This window comes from Cololabis saira, chromosome 6 (genome assembly GCF_033807715.1).
Source record: "Cololabis saira isolate AMF1-May2022 chromosome 6, fColSai1.1, whole genome shotgun sequence".
NCBI classification, from domain to species: Eukaryota; Metazoa; Chordata; class Actinopteri; order Beloniformes; family Belonidae; genus Cololabis; species Cololabis saira.
In genome coordinates, this window is record NC_084592.1 from 15047619 (window position 1) to 15065708 (window position 18090).

The window sequence follows — 18090 nt, forward strand, 5'->3', positions numbered from 1 at the left end:
GAATGAGCCCTCGAGTGTATCTCTCCTTTGCCTTGAACAGGCTGTGTGCTGCAAAATGTGCTGCAATTGTGGGCCCGAATTTCCCGCGCTGGGCTGTGGATGTGACGTCACATGACGCTGCATGTGCGTTCTCCCCGTTCTCCCGTGCCGGCTTCACTGTTGGCTGCAGTACCCCCAATGGCCGTCGTGGTGAAGGGTGGCGCTAGAGAGTCTCATTTCTTAAAAGGAGCCTCATGCTCCTTTAAGGATTTGAAATGCCTCATAGTGGATACGGTAGTCCTTGGTCGTTGTTCTGTGAGTCTCCTCTTCACAGTTTACGTGGATCGGAGGTGGATCCGGCTGTGAGGTCCTGCATCGTCCTGCTGAAACAACCCTGGACCTGCAGGGAAAACCTTCATCCTAACAGTAGCACGCGTCTCGTGTTCCTCCTCACATATTTACATCACTGATGCAGCTTTCACGGATAACAGCTTCTTCCTCACCTTCGGCTAGTACCACCTGAAGTAGAAACGTTCTCACCTGACTTTCTGTCCTCTTCCAACACTAAACTGACACCTTGCTTCTTAAAAGTTACCTATCTGGAGGGAGTAATGAACCCTGGTGGGTGCAGCGCGAGTTCTGACTCAAACCAGAAGGAGAGCACACATTAGGCCCATTTTAAAATCCTTACACTGGCTACCTGTTAGTTTTCGTGTCGATTTTAAAGTTCTTTTATTAGTTTATAAAGCGCTACATGGGCTTGCACCAGAGTATATTTCAGAGATGTTTTTATTCTATGAACCAGGAAGGAACTCAGATCCTCTGGCTCTTCCTTTTTAGCTGTTCCACAGAGTAGAACTAAAACATTTGGTGATGCTGCTTTTAGCCACTATGCTCCAAAACTGTGGAACAGCCTGAAGGACGATCTGAGAGGAGCTGGAAATGTGGACATTTTTGAATGTAGACTAAAAACTCATCTCTTTGGTCTGGCTTTTATGTAGCCTTAAATTTGATAGTTTTATTCTGTTTAACATTTTTTTTTTTTTAAAGGTATTTGTTTTATTTATTTATTTATTTCTTGTAATGTTTTTATTATTATATTTTATTATTGTGGACTGTTATTATTGTGGATTATTTTTTAGCTTTAATCCTTGAACTTTTATCATTATTTCATTTTAATTAACTATATTGTATGTCAGTGTGCATTGGTCTCCCAGTTTTTATCTTTTTTGTTTTTATTATGCTTATTTTTCAGTCAAAATGTCAAAGCACTTTGTATTTCATGCACCTGGATGAAAGGTGCTATATAAATAAAATTTGATTGATTGATTGATTGATTGATTGATTTATTGATTGATTGAAGATGACCCTCCGAAGCCATTCCAGGTAAACTAACCACAGAGGCCTGATGGTTTATTGGACTTGAGAAGCTTGGAGGCCATAAGCATCATGCCAACAATAACTGGAATCCTGCTGCTTCTCAACTCATGCAACCTGAATTTAGTTCATTTGGAGCATCACGTGTGTTTTTTTGTTGTTTTTTTAGATCCTGGTACTTCCTGTAGCTCAATATCAGCCTGATATTGTAAAGATCTGTAAGATCAGCTATATAAACCTGCACACTGGTGCCCTGTAACCTTTTCAGCAAAACCTTTGGCTCCAACACGCGCTGAAACCGGAGCTTCTTTAGCAGGATGCTTTAAATTTAATCAAAGCTTATATCTTATAAGCACCAGTAACATTATCTAGATATGATTGTGACATCAGAGAAGAAGAAAATAATAAAACTGGTGGGTGCATTATGACGGTCAGCGCTTTGTCTCCGCCGCTCTCGATTAGAGCGCAGGCCACTCGATGATGTCACAGACGTGATGAGGCGAACATAACGAGCAGATGGCTGGAAACATAAACCACTCGAGCTGTCAGAAGTGAGCGAGCGGGTTCACGCGAGTGCAGGATGTGTTTGATTTGCAGAAGTGCTGTCTGTTTGAACTCGCCGTCACCCGCTCTCTTTATGGTGATACCAGCGGAGTGGGCGGCCCCCGCCGTCCCCGCGGGGCCGTAAAACACGGGGGGACTCTGTAAACCCACGACCTTTCCTGCGCTGCTCCCGGCTTTTAGGAGACGGGCGTGTCTCGGGGGGGGGGGGTAACCCCCGTGATGCCGGTTCACGGCGACCAGGAAGCCGCCGGTTGCATCAGCTGACCATCAGTCATGGATGCTTGTGGCACTTTTCCACTAGTACCTACTCTGCTCTACTCAATAAAGTTTCTTTTCCATAACAATTCAGCACCTGCAGCAGAAGTAGGAGGTTGGAGCGAAGCTGCTGTGACGTATTTGATTGTGTATCTAAATGAAGAAGACAACACTAAAGATGTAGAACCTGGAGGAGGTGATAGATGTGCTGCTGGGTCTGTGGCTTGTGTTCCATATCAAGTTAAAAAATTAAAGTGAGAGAAGCTTCAAGCGGCGACGCTTTAAAATGTTTTAGTTTGTCTCGTCGCTGCTGAAAAGTCCGTTGGTAGCTGAGCAGCTATGAAGTGACAGAGCTCCTGGTAGATCTGGTCGTTCCTTATCTCCGTCTACATCCCTTTTTAATTCTCTCCTCAGCCACCAGGTTTATGAACATCTGACCCTCAGAGTTGGATCACCAAACAGACTTAAAATCTCGGCAGAGTAGTTACAGAAAAAGTATCTACTCGGCACGTTTAGACCCCTAGTGGGAAAGCACCAAACCGAGCCGAGGCGAGCCGAGTAGGTACTAGTGGAAAAGTGCCATAACTACTCTGCCGAGGTTCTAAGCGACTGAGTCGGGCTGAATCTGACGTCATCACACTACAGGCCACCGATTGGTCGGGGGGTTGGAGTCAGACGTCTGAGTCAGGATGTGACATCAGCGAAAGAGCGACTCTGACGGCTTCTTGTTCATTTCCAACTCTCCAACTGTCCAACTCTGAGGTGCAGATGTTCATAAACCTGGTGCTGAGGAGAGAATTAAAAAGGGATCTAGACGGGCGAAAAGGAACGACCAGATCCACCAGGAGTTCTGTCACTTCATAGCTGCTCACGGCCTCAGCTGACTTTTCAGCAGCGCCGAGACAAACTAAAAAATATAAAAAAGCGTCGCCGCTTGAATCTTCTCTCACTCTCATTTTTTAACTTGATATTGAACACAAGCCACAGACCCAGCAGCACATATATCATCTCCTCCAGGTTCTACATCTTTAGTGTTGTTGTCTTCTTCGTTTAGATCACACAATCAAATACGTCACAGCAGCTTCGCTCCAACCTCCTACTTCTGCTCCAGGTGCTGAATCGTTATGGAAAAGAAACCAGGCCACGTTGAGTCGAGTAGGTGCTAGTGGAAAAGTGCCATTAGACATAGCAGTTAAAATGAAATACAGGTATCCCCCCGCAGGTGATTTAACAACCTGGAAAAGCCCATTAATGGAAATAATAAGACAGAAAAAGCCACATAAATATGTGAGCCGTGTGGCTGACACCTTCGTCTGTGACTCGCTTCGTACCAACCGACGCGTCTTTCTGGGTTTTATTATTATTATTTCATGATAAAACAATTAGAGCGACGCGCGCCAAGAGATCGGATGCGAGGAAACAAAGTTTAAGTGGCTGTATTTGACCTCACACACCGGCGGAAAATAAACCTGACCACAAAACAAACGTTGCTTTATAAAAGAAGTAAAGGTGAGGGTGAAATAGAGTTCCTCGTAAACGGCTCTGGCTACCGGGGCGCCGCCAGCGATGGCTCGGCCAGGAGGCCGCAGAGGTCGGTTTATGCTCAGGAGATTACAGCCACGTCAAGACTAAAGGCTGATTTACTGAGCCGCCGCTTCACCTCGCCGTTAAAACAGAAGAGAGAAGAAAACCGGGACTCGTGAGAGAAAGTGAAGAGGAGAAATTCAAAAAGCATCAAGAGACGGAGGAAAGCAGAGAAGAAGACAGCACAGTGGTCCACTCCCAGCTCCCAGAAGCCTCTCTGGCTCCGGCTTCACCTGAGGCGAGCGCAGGAGAGACGTGGAGGGATGAATGTCACCGAGGTGACGAGAGACAGCTTTAAGGTACAAACGGAATTAAAGCAGCGATGAACGGGCCCTCGCACCCTTGTGTACGTTCAGGCGTGCTGCAGTGGAAGCTTGTATGACTTGCATGTAGATTCTTCAGGCCTGGACATTTAGCGGATGACACCACCACGACTCTCTATATCAAACCATTCAAAAGTTATGCAGAAAGTAGGAACTATCAAATATGGACCAATCAGATGAAGGGGGGGTGCGCTTTTTGGCGTCTAGCGTCGCCATGGTAACGCTTTTGTCTCAGAAAATTAATGCGTGTCGTTGCAGGATTGAGACACACATTTTGATCTATAACACACCTGGGTGCACATTACGGTTCGGGCCGTATTAACTGCCGAAGGAATGGCATAAATTGCGCCGAAATTACATGATTAATTCAAAATGGCCGACTTCCTGTTCGGTTTCGGCCATGGCGCCAAGAGACTTTTCTTTAAGTTGCGACATGATATAGGTGTGTACCGATTTTCGTGCATGTACGTCAAACCGTATTGTGGGGCTTGAGGCGCAAAGTTTTCAAGGGGGCGCTGTTGATCCATTAGGCCACGCCCATTAATGCAAACCATTAAATATCACATTTTTCGCCAGGCCTGGCTTGTGTGCAAAATTTGGTGACATTTGGGGCACGTTTAGGGGGAAAAAAAGGCCCTCCTTTCGTTTCGACCGGAATTAATTTTAAGCGGAATGAGTATAAACATGATTGCGGAATTATTCTATTCGCATCTCGCAATAAACCAGTCACTTACTTCAGAATTAAGTTCAATTCGGAATGGCCATTTTCATTCGGAATTAGGTGTTTACATGGTAATTTTTACTCATTTTAAATCGGATTGAATTTTAATTCTGAATTAAAGAGGAATTAAACTTCCCATGTAAACGCACTGAATGATCGGCCTACGACCTCGTTGGTGAGGCGGGCGGTCCGGACGCTTCTCCTCCTCCAGGGCGTGGTGGCAGGAACAGCTGGAGGATCGCTGGTATGAACCCTTTCATAACCGATGGAGGGTCATCACACACGCATCCTGCTGTAAAGGCTGTTTCCAGGTGAGCGTCGTGTTTCCAGGTGAGCGTCGTGTGCACGTGCCCCCTGCCCCGCATTTTAAAGGTCTCCTGCTTGTTTCACTGCCTCCAGTCAGCTGACCGGCGGCTGCTGCAGGTACGACGTCTGTGAGGGGATATGACCGCGTTATTCAGGGTTCATCTTTATCCTGATTGTCAAATCACTTAAACGACTATTAACGCCAAATTATTTCATTTCACATCCTCCCCCGACTTTCATGTCCCGGTTCATGTGACCAGCTTTGTCGCCTCTTGTTATCTGACAGGAATGTTCCCCTTAATCCCTTTATCCTCAAAAAGACGGAAGGAGAGAGGTTGAGAGTCGGAACGAGGACGGGAGAGCGAGGCGGGGCGAGGACTCAACGCTGGATCCCGCCGGTCCTCCAACTGCTGCTCAGAATCACAATGAACCGGCAGAAAAAAGGCGGAGAGGAGCGTCAAGAGGCCGTAAATGAGAGAGAGAGAGAACGAGAGAGCGAGATGCATTGCAGCATCCCATCATTCACTCTCCTCCCAGACAATAAAAGGAAAAGCAGGCACAGAAAAGTAAATTACATGTGGCACAGCGGAGCTCGTCTCCTGCAGGAAATACAGTAATGGTGTTAAAAACGCTGATGAAACCTGTTCAGAGCCATCAGGCCTCCGCCGGCGGACCTCATGAATCCTGCGTGTCAGGATGACTCGGAGGAGGTGATGTCTACCGGAGTCGGGCTGCACCTCCGACAGCAGGGCTGCTGCCACTTTTCTCGTCCTGCAGAGCTGGCCGTCCGCCGCCCGGGTCGCCGCGACCTGCCGGACCTGCCAGACCTGCCGGACCTGCCAGACCTGCCGGACGCCGGCGTCGGAGGTCGCAGCGACCCGGTGGCGCGCTGTGCTGTGCATGAACGAGTTCAAATGCATTGAACACGTTCATTTCTGTGAGAACGTTGAACTGAACGCAACATATTTGCAAATAAAGAACTTGAACGTGAACTTGTTCACTCTGCAGATCACAAACTGGAATTTGAACTGTTCAGATTATATGAGTGTCAGCTTCACTGTTTAGGTCCAATAGAGGGAATGTGCATGACGTCACAGATGCGACTTCACAGCGGGTTACGCCCACTGAGTGGCAGAAAGACTGAGTGGCAGAAAGACTGAGTGGCAGAAAGACTGAGTGGCAGCGTAAACTTTCAGTTTGAGCAACTTGAAAACATCTAAAATGGGAAAAAGCTGTTGTGTGATCGACTGTACTCATAGATTTAGCAAGAAATCAGAGTTATCGTTTTACAGACTGCCGGAAAATAAGCTTAAGAGAGACAAATGGATCGCTGCAATTTGCAGAAACAACTGAATTCCAGACACCGAAACGTGGATTTGCAGTTCCCATTTTGTATCAGGTAATGTTGGATTTTTGGGTAGCTAATGTTAAACGGTCGAATCATAAAGTTCGGTGTCCTCATCACTTTAATTTTTACAACAAATCCTGCCTTGAAGTCGGACCAAGCGTCAAGACTTTTGTATGCCTTCAAGCTTTGCTTCGTGTATTTCCCCGGCGTAGAAATTAAGTACATATAAATATCAGGAAAGTTGATTTGTGGCCAAATATCCATGGACCACTGGTTCTTGGGGTAACTGTACGGGTCACTGTCAAGTCCAACTGCCTTTAATTTAAGCCGATAATCGTCTGTTATCCCGTCTTCTCCACTAGTTGCAGATATTTTTTCCACTCGGCTCGGCGTAAGGGGGCTGGTCCAGTGGGGAAGTGACGTCAATGCAAACCCTCTATTATTACGCAATATATTTCACCAGTGGGCGGGGCACACATTTAAAATACTCGAGACAACGACTTCACACTACATTACCCACAATGCAGTGCACACACTAGCATAGAAACAGGCACCAGCTCGCATTGGCAACGGGTGCAGTCTTTACATGACCAGTGAAGAGAGAGACGTCAGATGATGATCCGCTTATCATTATCAGCGGGAATTTTACACATCGTTTCCCAAAGAGTCCGACGGTAAAAATCTAATCCTTTCCCACCTGCGCTGAGAAAACAAGTCCGAACATCTGCCTCGTCAACTTCAAATTTGAAACGTCAGGTGGAGTTAAAGCATCCGTCCAGTGTGAGAAAATATCTGCAAGTCCTTGACAATCAAAAAAAGACATCAGGAAAGACCAAGAAGACCCAACAGCCCCAAACGACCCCAGTCCCACTGCTGCACCTTCAGAGGTTTGATTTCCCAGAAACAGGTAGATAAACTGATAATGGACTAAATTGTTGGAGATTTACAGTCTCTGGGTAAAGTTGAAAAGCCACTAGGACAAATCATGATTGTATACAGTGAACAGTTTTAGGATAGGGTGGCGTTTCATTCGTACTTTTCATCTAAAAATATTGAAATGAACCGAATTTGAACTAGTTCAAATTGAAAATGGTGAACTATGAACATGAACTATTCATTTTTAAACTTATGAATTGAACTTTGAACTAGTTCATGAGAAGTATGAACTTGCACAACACTGTCGGCACGACTGGACGGCTGAGCAGTGGGAAGGACGAGAGAGAGAGGAGGCGGGGGGGCGACGGCCAGCTCGGGGTCACCGACCTGCTGAGGAAGTCCTGGAACGTCAGGCGGACGGGGAATCCGTAGCGGATCACCCGCACCATCTCCAGCACCCCGATGTACTGCAGCTGCGTGGAGACGTGGAGGCTGTCGAAGCTGTCGGGCTGACCGCCGGCGTTGGGCCGCACGCACTCCACAAAGTGGGGGGTGCAGGCCTGCAGCTTACTCAGCATCTCTGCTGTGGAGTTCTGGGGGAGGAGAGAGGGGGGGTGAGTTAACGAACCTTTATCACCTGAGGAAAACGAGACGAGACGCAACGGAAATGCTGGTCAAGTGACGATAATGATAATTAAAGGGGACCTATTATGGCATGTAATACCTATTTTAAACAGGCCTTGAATGTCAAATCAAACAAGCTTTTGATTGTTTTTGCTAAATAAATTAGAAATTCAGTCTCTGAGCCATGTCTTTAGCATCCCATTCTCTAACCTCATTATCTATGTGGGATTCTGAGTGGGCGGGGCTATGATAATGAGGCTCTGTGCTGATTGGCTGCCTGAATGACGCGATACACCGCAACGAAAAAGTGGCGGAACCTCCGGCCGGCAGAGTTAGTTGTGGCCGTGGTTTCACGCATCGGCGGCCAAACTATGTAAATCGCATTTTGGTTACGTAACGAAAGGGAGCAGAATCTGAACGGCTCGTAGAAGCCACATCACACTGGATGGCTCATCCGGGCGGCTGTACAGACACTGCAGAATTTGGTTGCTTTCCTCCTTCTCTGAGTTGGCAGGCTGAGGGGAGACCACTTTATATATGTTAAAGCAAGAGAAAACGTGTTTTTCATAATAGGTCCCCTTTACAGTACAGTAGCAGAGAAAAATATGTCAAACGTTTGGAATAACCTGGTTTTCTTCACTAATTTATCATCAAATGTAATCTGTTTTTCATCTGAGTCTCAATATCAGACAATCACAATGTGCATGAGACGATAGGACACAAAAACAGCGGACCCTTGGAGGCAGTAACCTGTAGTCATCTGCACAGCAGTAACAGGGAAAAAAACCCATTTAACCATGGTGTGAATGACATTTCTACAAACAGAAGTCCATTTCTACATTGTTTGCTCTTAAATCAGCACAACAAATGCGGACGACATGCTACTATATATATCACAACCCCTTTTGAGTCCATCCATCCATCGTCCGCCGCTTATCCGTTCCCGGGTCGCGGGGGCAGCAGCCTCAGCAGGGATGCCCAGACTTCCTTCACCCCAGAAACTTCCTCCAGCTCCTCCGGGGGGAGTCCGAGGCGTTCCCAGGCCAGCCGAGAGACATAGTCTCTCCAGCGTGTCCTGGGTCTTCCCCGGGGTCTCCTCCCGGAGGGACATGCCTGGAACACCTCCCTAGGGAGGAGGGACATGCCTGGAACACCTCCCTAGGGAGGCGTCCAGGAGGATCCAATACAGATGCCCAAGCCACCTCAGCTGACTCCTCTCAATGTGAAGGAGCAGCGGCTCGACTCCGAGCTCCTCCCGGGTGACCGAACTCCTCACCCTATCTCTAAGGGAGCGTCCAGCCACCCTGCGGAGGAAACTCATCTCGGCCGCCTGTATCCGCGATCTTGTCCTTTCGGTCACTACCCAGAGTTCATGACCATAGGTGAGGGTAGGTGCGTAGATTGACCGGTAAATCGAGAGCTTCGCCTTTCGACTCAGCTCCCTCTTCACCACGACGGTCCGGTACATCGACCGCATTACTGCGGACGCTGCACCGATCCGTCTGTCAATCTCCCGCTCCATTGTTCACTCACTCGTGAACAAGATCCCGAGATACTTGAACTCCTCCACCTGAGGCAGGACTTCTCCACCCACCCGGAGAAGGCACGCCACCCTTTTCCGATGGAGAACCATGGCCTCAGGTTTTGGAGGTGCTGATTCTCATCCCTGCCGCGTCGCACTCGGCCTCAAACCGCCCCAGCACATGCTGAAGGTCCCGTTCTGATCAACAGGACAACATCATCTGCAAAAAGCAGAGATGAAATCCTGAGGTTCCCAAACCGGATCCCCTCCGGCCCCTGGCTGCGCCTAGAAATCCTGTCCATAAAAATTATGAACAGGACCGGTGACAAAGGGCAGCCCTGCCGGAGTCCAACATGCACTGGGAACAAATCTGACTTACTGCCGGCAATGCGAACCAAACTCCTGCTTCGATCATACAGAGACCGAGCAGCCCTTAGTAGAGGGCCCCGGACTCCATACTCACTCAGCACCCTCCACAGAATGGCACGAGGGACACGGTCAAATGCCTTCTCCAGATCCACAAAACACATGTAGACTGGTTGGGCAAATTCCCATGAACCCTCGAGCACCCTGCGGAGGGTATAGAGCTGGTCCAGTGTTCCACGACCGGGACGAAAACCGCATTGTTCCTCCTGAATCCGAGGTTCAACTATCAGCCGTATTCTCCTCTCCAGTACCTTGGCCTAGACTTTCCCCGGGAGGCTGAGAAGTGTGATCCCCCTGTAGTTGGAACACACTCTCCGGTCCCCCTTTTTAAACAGAGGGACCACCACCCCAGTTTGCCACCCCAGCGGTACTGTCCCCTTCCTCCATGCGATGTCGCAGAGGCGTGTCAACCAAGACAGCCCTACGACATCCAGAGACTTAGTACTTAGTACTCAGGGCGAATCTCATCCACCCCCGGTGCCCTTTTGAGTCTTTCTAAGCTAATGGACTTACTAAAAGAATCCGGCTACAGGGTCAATGTTCAAAAAAGTGAGCTGATGCCTGTTGGCACTAGCAATGATGAGACATCCTTAAATTCACTCCCCTTTAAAATTAGCGCCAAAAAATTCAAATACCTCGGCAAATGGATTACAGATAAACATAAAGACCTTTATGCTATCAACTATCAGCCCATTATCAAACTTAAATCAGGATATCGAACGATGGGATCCTCTGCCTCTATCTCTACTCTAGTACTGTTATATTGGATGGATAATGATAATGATAACACTGACACTGAATGGCTAAATCTGGAGGGGGCATCTGTAAATTCAACATCTTTAAAAGCCTTATTACTGTGTTCTAAGTTGCCATTTACACAGCCCATTTCTAACTTTAACTCCACCCCTGTTGTTTTGCACTCCACTCCAAGATCCTTTGCACTTACAGATCTTTCTCAGGCTGCCCCAATTACACTGAATCATATGTTTGTCCCATCATTAATAGATGGGGTCTTTGATATGTGGTCCAGAAGAGGTATGGTATCACTGTCTGATCTGTATATTGACGGCAGCTTTGCCTCCTTTGAACAGTTGGTACAAAAATATCACATTCCCAAATCACATTTTTATCGATATCTGCAACTTCGGAATTTTGTACTCTCAAACTTTATATGTTCTCCCTTACGTCCTCCAACTAGCCTATTGGATTCAATTTTTGATTGTAAACTAGTCAGAAAACGAACTATTAGCACAATATACTAAAATACTTTATTCTCATAACTTGATGCCTTTGGACCTCCTCAAAAATAAATGGGAGACAGATTTAAATGAGCAAATCACAGACGACACTTGACACAAAATAATACAGGGAATTTTTTCATCTTCCATCTGTCTTAGACATGCTGTCATTCAGTTTAAAATTATACATCGTCTGCACTAGTCTAAAGTAAAACCCTCTAAGATCAGTGCTGATATATTGACCCCACTTGTGATAGGTGTGGGCGAGATCCGGCCACTCTCCTACACATGTTCTGGACGTGGCCAAAGCTTTGCGCTTTCTGGCAGCCCATCTTTGAGACCTTTTCTAAGATCTTTGCGAAAAGACTTGCACCGTCTCCATTCATTTTTGGTGTAACTCAGATAGACTCCCATCTAGAGATGTGGGAAAGAATAATGGCAACTCCAAAATACAGTCATTGGGTTCGGGAAATCATGTACCATATCAAGTTGGAGAAGATCAGATACACAATCAGAGGGTCTACTACAGGGGTCGGCAACCCGCGGCTCCAGAGCCGCATGCGGCTCTTTAGCGCCACCCTAGTGGCTCCCTGGAGCTTTTTCAAAAATGTTTGACCTTTTATTTCTTTTTTTCCTTTTTTTTCTCTTTTTCCTCTTTTTTTTCTTCTCTTTTCGTTTTTGTCTTTTTTCTTCTTTTTTTCTTCGTTTTTCCTTTCCTTTTTAATCTCGACATTTCGACTTTTATCTCGAAATATTGACTTTTTTCTCGACATTTCGACTTTTTTCCCGAGGTTGTACTTCAACATTAATCTCGACATTTCGACTTTTTTCTTGAAATTTTGACTTTTTCTCAACATTTCGACTTTTTTCTCAACATTTCGACTTTAATCACCAAATTTTGACTATTTCCTCGACATTTCGACTTTTTTCTCGACATTTTGACTTTTTTTCTCAACATTTCAACTTTTTTCTCGACATTTCGACTTTTTTCTCGACATTTCGACTTTTTTCTCGAAGTGCATAATGAAAAAAAAAATCTTCCCCCAGTTATAACTAATATAGACTAATATAAATACATGCAGCATGTGTTTGTCTTCATTCTAGGGCTTATACAAGACTTCATTTTTTGCGATTCCAGACATATTTGTTTTTTTGTGTTTTTGGTCCAATATGGCTCTTTCAACATTTTGGGTTGCCGACCCCTGTTCTACTAGAACAGTTTATAACGTATGGCAATCCTCCTGCAGCGGTCGCAGGATCCAACCCCGGCCTGTGCACCTTTGCTGCATGTCATCCCCATTCTCTCTCTCTCCGCCCTTCCTGTCTGCAACTTGAATAAAGGGCCACTAGAGCCACAAAAAATCTTGAATGCAGAAATACTTGGACCAAGGCACATGCAGACGTGCACAAACGCTGACATCTGTGCTTCTCGCCGCCCCTGGAACATCTCTGAGCAGCGTTCGCATCAGCATCCTCTCCCAGCGCCGGGCGCGTGGCGCAGGGCTGGCTGTTGTGCATTGTTCATTCATCCGCTCATGGCTCGGTGCAGCGCGGCTCCTCGGCCCACTCGCCGTTCCCCCCCGAGGGGCTCGGCGACCACAATTCCACAACTCTGATTGTGCAACACACTGGTTTCATTCAGACCGGAGGCGCTGCTCCTCTGAACCACATCTCCTCAAGTCAGCGGCTGAACGAACATTATCGTTTGTTTTATTTATAGTTATGAAATTTACTTTACTATAGTTATAGTTATATAGTTATTAAATTTACTACTTCCTCTACCAAGAACCAATGCACTAAAGAGGGCTACAATGTATGGAGCAGTAACATATTGGAATAAGCTTCCACCACATTTAACCACGATCAACAATAAAGCTAGATTAAAAAAATACATTAAGAAAAGCAGTACTTAGCAAGGAAGTCAGTTCTAGTTAGTTGGTTTATGCTGAAATTCTTGTTTTATTCTGAAATTCTGAGCGTATAAAATGGAATATTTTTTGTTGTTTGGTTCTGGCTGGTTTCAACAATTTAAGGGTTAAATTCCATTACATTTCAGATCATTTTTGTTTAGATTTAGTTATGTTTTAATTGCAAGGATTGTATTTTATTGTTTTATGTGTGCAATGTTGGACCCAGGGGCGCCTCCAAAAAGTTTTCATAGGGGGGGCCAAATGGGGCCACTTAAATTCTTGGGGTGGACACCAAAACTAAAAGCCATGGATTTTATTATACTGTTGTAGTATAAGGGCTCAGAAGTACTTAAAAAACGCCTACTGACATACTTGGGTTTATTGTGTGACATTTAATGTTACTAATGGTCTAATGTGCATAGACTAATAGTACGACTGTAAGTGATGGCAGATCAGGAGCGGCTTCCTGGGCCTGGCTGGCTGTGCATTTGGCCCAAAATTATTTGGGATGAAACGCAAAACTGACGATAGATACTTTGCTGATTAAAACGGGACAGAACCAAGAGAAAATAACCGGTATTTATTTATCTATTTATCTGTTTGAAATCTGCTTCTACCTACTTCTATCTGCTAAAGAAGAAGTAGTGTATTCTTCTTTGCATTTATTTTGTCTTAGTTTTGATTCTTATTCCGGTTAGAGCGCCCCGAGCGGTGGAAGAAAAATCCACAGAATAGCTGCACCTTTGTATAAGCCGCACGGTTCAAAACCTATGAAAAAAGTAGCGGCTCATAGTCCAGAAAATACGGTAAATGAAATCCCAGCATCCAACCTGGAACAGGTCTGATAGCTGCAGAAGCTTGGGGGGGATGCTGTAACTCCTGTTAACTAACATCTGCATGCATCTGCCCTGCGGGTTACTATGGAAACATATTTGCTTTCATGCACGAACATGCAAACAGCAAGAACGTGACACTCCTGCAGGCGGAGGGGTTTGGACGTGTCTCATCGTCATGCAGGAGGAGGAGTTCGCACCCGCAGCTGGACGGCCACCGTGACGGGTCCGCAGCGCTCCAGCTGCTGCAGGAAGGAGCCCGAGCCCTTTTTCTTCAGGATCTGCGGGAAATCAGGAGATAAAAGAGGGGGTAATAAACTCCTGAGCATCTCACTCTCCACACATATTGTCGCCGAACTTGACGGCGTTGGCCTTCATTAAAGATGAAAACATTGTGACATTTGCAATTACACTAAACAGTCCCGCCGGAGAATCCAGCGCCGGTAATGATTTTTATGCTCCGAGGCCTAACAAGACCCATGGCATTTACCGTGTTATAATTTAGTATTTACAGTCTTACGCAACGGTGCGGCAGCGGATCCTGCAGCAGCAGTCTGCCGGAGCCGGAGCCGGCCGGGGAGGTGAAAGGGGCCTTATGTAAGCCTCCCCTCCTGAAGGCTAATGAGCCACAGAGACAGCAGACGGGACCTCCTGGAGGTTACACAATCAGAACAACGACGCTGTGTTCTCCAGAACAATGGAGCCGATAAAAGGGGGAGAGAAAAACACCGCACTAAAAAAAGGGACTGGTACATAACTTTCGTTTTTTTTTTTTTTTTTTTAATTGAGAGAAATGTACGAGCACGCCGGAGCCGTAACCTAATGGGCCTGCGCTCGCATTCTTCCGGGGTTTTTATCTGTTACTTGGCTGCACAAACAAATCCAATTCCCAGAGGTTTATATATAGATCTGCGGTGGGAAGGAGCTTAAATTAGACGGGCTTTTTTTCCTCTTTCCCCTAAAATACCCTCCCTGTTTTTCCATTGATAGAAAAACAGCCACAGCAGTCTGTTCTCAGCCAGAACAAAGTTATCAGTCCAGTTTTAAGGTGTTGCACGTTAGACAACAGTAGGGCTGGAGATCGATTCAAATGTCAAGAATCAATTCGATTCCGATTCTTAAGATTCAGAATCGATTATCACGTTTTGATTCGATCCGATTTGATTCAATCCGATATCCATTTGGTTGGTGTTATTAAAAATGTTTTTTCAGCTGTTGCATGAATTATATGGCTGTAGTTCTGCAACATATTAATACTAGTATTATATTGAGATTCAACAGCAAGTATTGGCAGCTAATGATGCTGTAAGGACCAATCAGCTCCCAGAATGCTGATAGAACTGCTTTCAGAAACATCATGTGGGTCAGAATTACCAAACAGATCCAGGGTTTCATTTTTTCCCATTTATGAGGATTTGGTTTTTAGCATTTTATGCAAATGTAACCCTAAGACAGTATATAAAACAAATAAATATAGACAATTTATGCAATTATAACTGAAAACTTTAATGTTTTCATACCTTTAAACACATTTAAAGGCAAAAAAATGATACCAGTTATTATCGTGTCCAACAAAACATTCCTTTTTTGGGCATAAACAAAAAAATACTATAAGTTGTAATGTAATGATGAAAAAAATAACAAAAAAATCGATCTTTAGACATATGAATCGATTTAGAATTGTAAAATCGATGTTTTCAACACAGGCCTAGACAACAGGCTGCTGGGCCGGTGTTCTGTCGATTTTTGATACCCTATCAAAGAATTCTACCTAATGGTTTTCTACCTTTGTAGAGCTACAATTTTACTGTGTTTGACTCCCTAGCCCACTTCTTTTTCCCCCAAGTGGTCCTTGTCGCTTGCCAGGCCGTCATTGTAAATAAGAATGTGATCTTAATGACCTGCCTGGTTAAATAAAGGCCAATGACTGAATGAATATCAAATAAAGTGATAGGATTGTTTTTTTTCTCTTTATCGTATAATGTTCACAAAGTGTAATGCAATTCATGTCATGGGTAGTGTATTTTGAAGGATCAAATACTCAACATCCCATATTATCCATTTTACATCAATATTTCAGGGGTAGCATAATTTGATAGTGCAGTAAAATCCTATCAAATAATGCTCCCGTCACTTGATGCATTCAGGTGAGACGACTAATCAACTCACTGCCGGTGTAGGATGAATGTCAGTATACTTACACCTCAATGTATCAGCTTATTAACAGAGTTAAGCTAACAATGATCTGATACTGTGCCGCAAAACAGATTTTTAGAGAGAAAGGGAGAAATCCGGGCACGGGAAGCATCTAATATGATCTCTGCTGGCCTGATACTGCGCCGCAAAATATCTAAAATGATCTCTGCTGGCTTGTATATATATGGTCCTTGTACTTCGCGGCCATCCGTTTTTTGTTTTGAAAAGACAAAATAAAAATAGAGAAATAATCCAAAATAATCTGTATCCCATCTTTTGTTTTGATAATAAAAAACGGAAAACGGAAAACGGATCGTTATCCATTATCCGTTATCCGATTTCATTGACGTGTTTGAAAATCGAAATTGAGAATTAAAACAGCGAGTGGAAAACTCTTTTCTCTATTTCCTATTCGTTTCCAAGGATACTGAAAACAAGGATTGGACAAATGGGGGGATTGCACATGCGCAATAATAAATGAAGAAAGTTGTTTCTGGTTCTTTTGTTCATCAGATTGAAAATTAACAGTTTTAGATTTTTTTAATGTTGAAACAGAAAATAAATCAAATATGAAACCTGGGAGTGAAACATGAGTTTAATCTGTAATCTGTCTTCACTCCGTCATGAAACTGCAGTGATGTTGTGACAGTCCGTTCAGCTGCAGTGTCCAAAAAAAAGCAGCGTCCAATCAATAACATGTACTGAACTCTAACATACTGACACCCCCGTTGGAAATGAATAGGAAATAGAGAAAATAGTTTTCCACTCGCTGTTTTAATTCCCAATTTCGATTTTCAAACACATCAATGAAATCGGATAACGGATAACGGATAATGGATAACGATCCGGTTTCCGTTTTTTATTATCAAAACAAAAGATGGGAAACGGATTATTTTGGATTATTTCTCTATTTTTATTTTGTCATTTCAAAACAAAAAACGGATGGCAGCGAAGTACACGGACCATATATATATCTATATATATATATATATATATATATATATATATATATATATATATATATATATATATATATATATATATTTGAGGATGTTACTCATCGTTAACAGCAGCGTGGACTGAAGGGATGCAAGACATTATGGGCGTGGCAATCAAACTTTGAAAATCAACTGTGCAGAAGCACAAAGTAGCAGTTCTGGAGGGGCAGCATGGATCAACAGAACACCGGCGTGGGTTACCTTGGACAGGTCGTGGTACCGCCAGGGCTGCTGGGAGACGGGCGAGGCCGGCGGCGCCCTGCGGAGGGACACAGCGGCCTTGGGCCCCCTCGGACCCGTGCGGCCCGGCACCGCCGGCACCAGGGAACCGGTCTGAGTCAGCTTGGACTGGAAGAGCTGCCGCAGCAACACGCTTTCGCTGGCTGCCAGACACAAAACACGCAGAGGGGGAGAAACATGAGGGGGGGGGAGAAGCAACGGCATTGGTGGAGAAGAAGGGCGGGGGGGAAGGAAAGGAAATAAAAGGAGAGATAGAACATGTAATCAAGGAAGGAAAGAGGGGATTCAGGCTGCATGTAAACAATCGCTACGGCAACGGTGGGGGGGGTGGACACACGCGTCGACGTCCACAACAAACTCGTTACGAAAGCCAGACAACGCGTGGAAGTGGGTGAGTGGCTCTGGTCTGAGAGACGGAGGAGAAAAGGGCATTTATAAAAGAAGAGGAGCGAGAGGTAGATGGATGGAATAATTAAATGAACACAAACAAGTGCGTGGAGCTCGTTTTAACACTTCAACACTGACAGTTAATGACTTCTTCATCTTTAGCCATCAATGTGGAGTTCTTGAGACGTTTTTTCATTCTTATCCATCAATAATAACGGAGATGGGGGGGGTTTGAGACTACGTTATCTTCAGCAACAAGACAACAAGTGGCAGCTCTTATTGCAGTTTGTGAGAAGTTAAATTAATATTAATATGTGTTTAAAACTTTACGTCTTACAGGCAGAAAATCAGGCCGTAAATCAGGAATCTAAAAACAAACCTTG

General features: G+C 45.0%; 1 protein-coding gene across 1 annotated transcript in view; it reads right to left on the reverse strand.

Moving 5' to 3' along the window:
* myo16 (myosin XVI) overlaps positions 1-18090 on the reverse strand; it is a 148174-nt gene that overhangs the window by 27357 nt on the left and 102727 nt on the right. Inside the window, exons 25-27 of the mRNA XM_061723355.1 lie at positions 17282-17463; positions 14087-14167; positions 7721-7926 (exon numbers count right to left, since the gene is read on the reverse strand). Of these exons, the coding sequence (XP_061579339.1) occupies positions 7721-7926; positions 14087-14167; positions 17282-17463 (469 nt within the window). The remainder of the gene's footprint in view (positions 1-7720; positions 7927-14086; positions 14168-17281; positions 17464-18090) is intronic.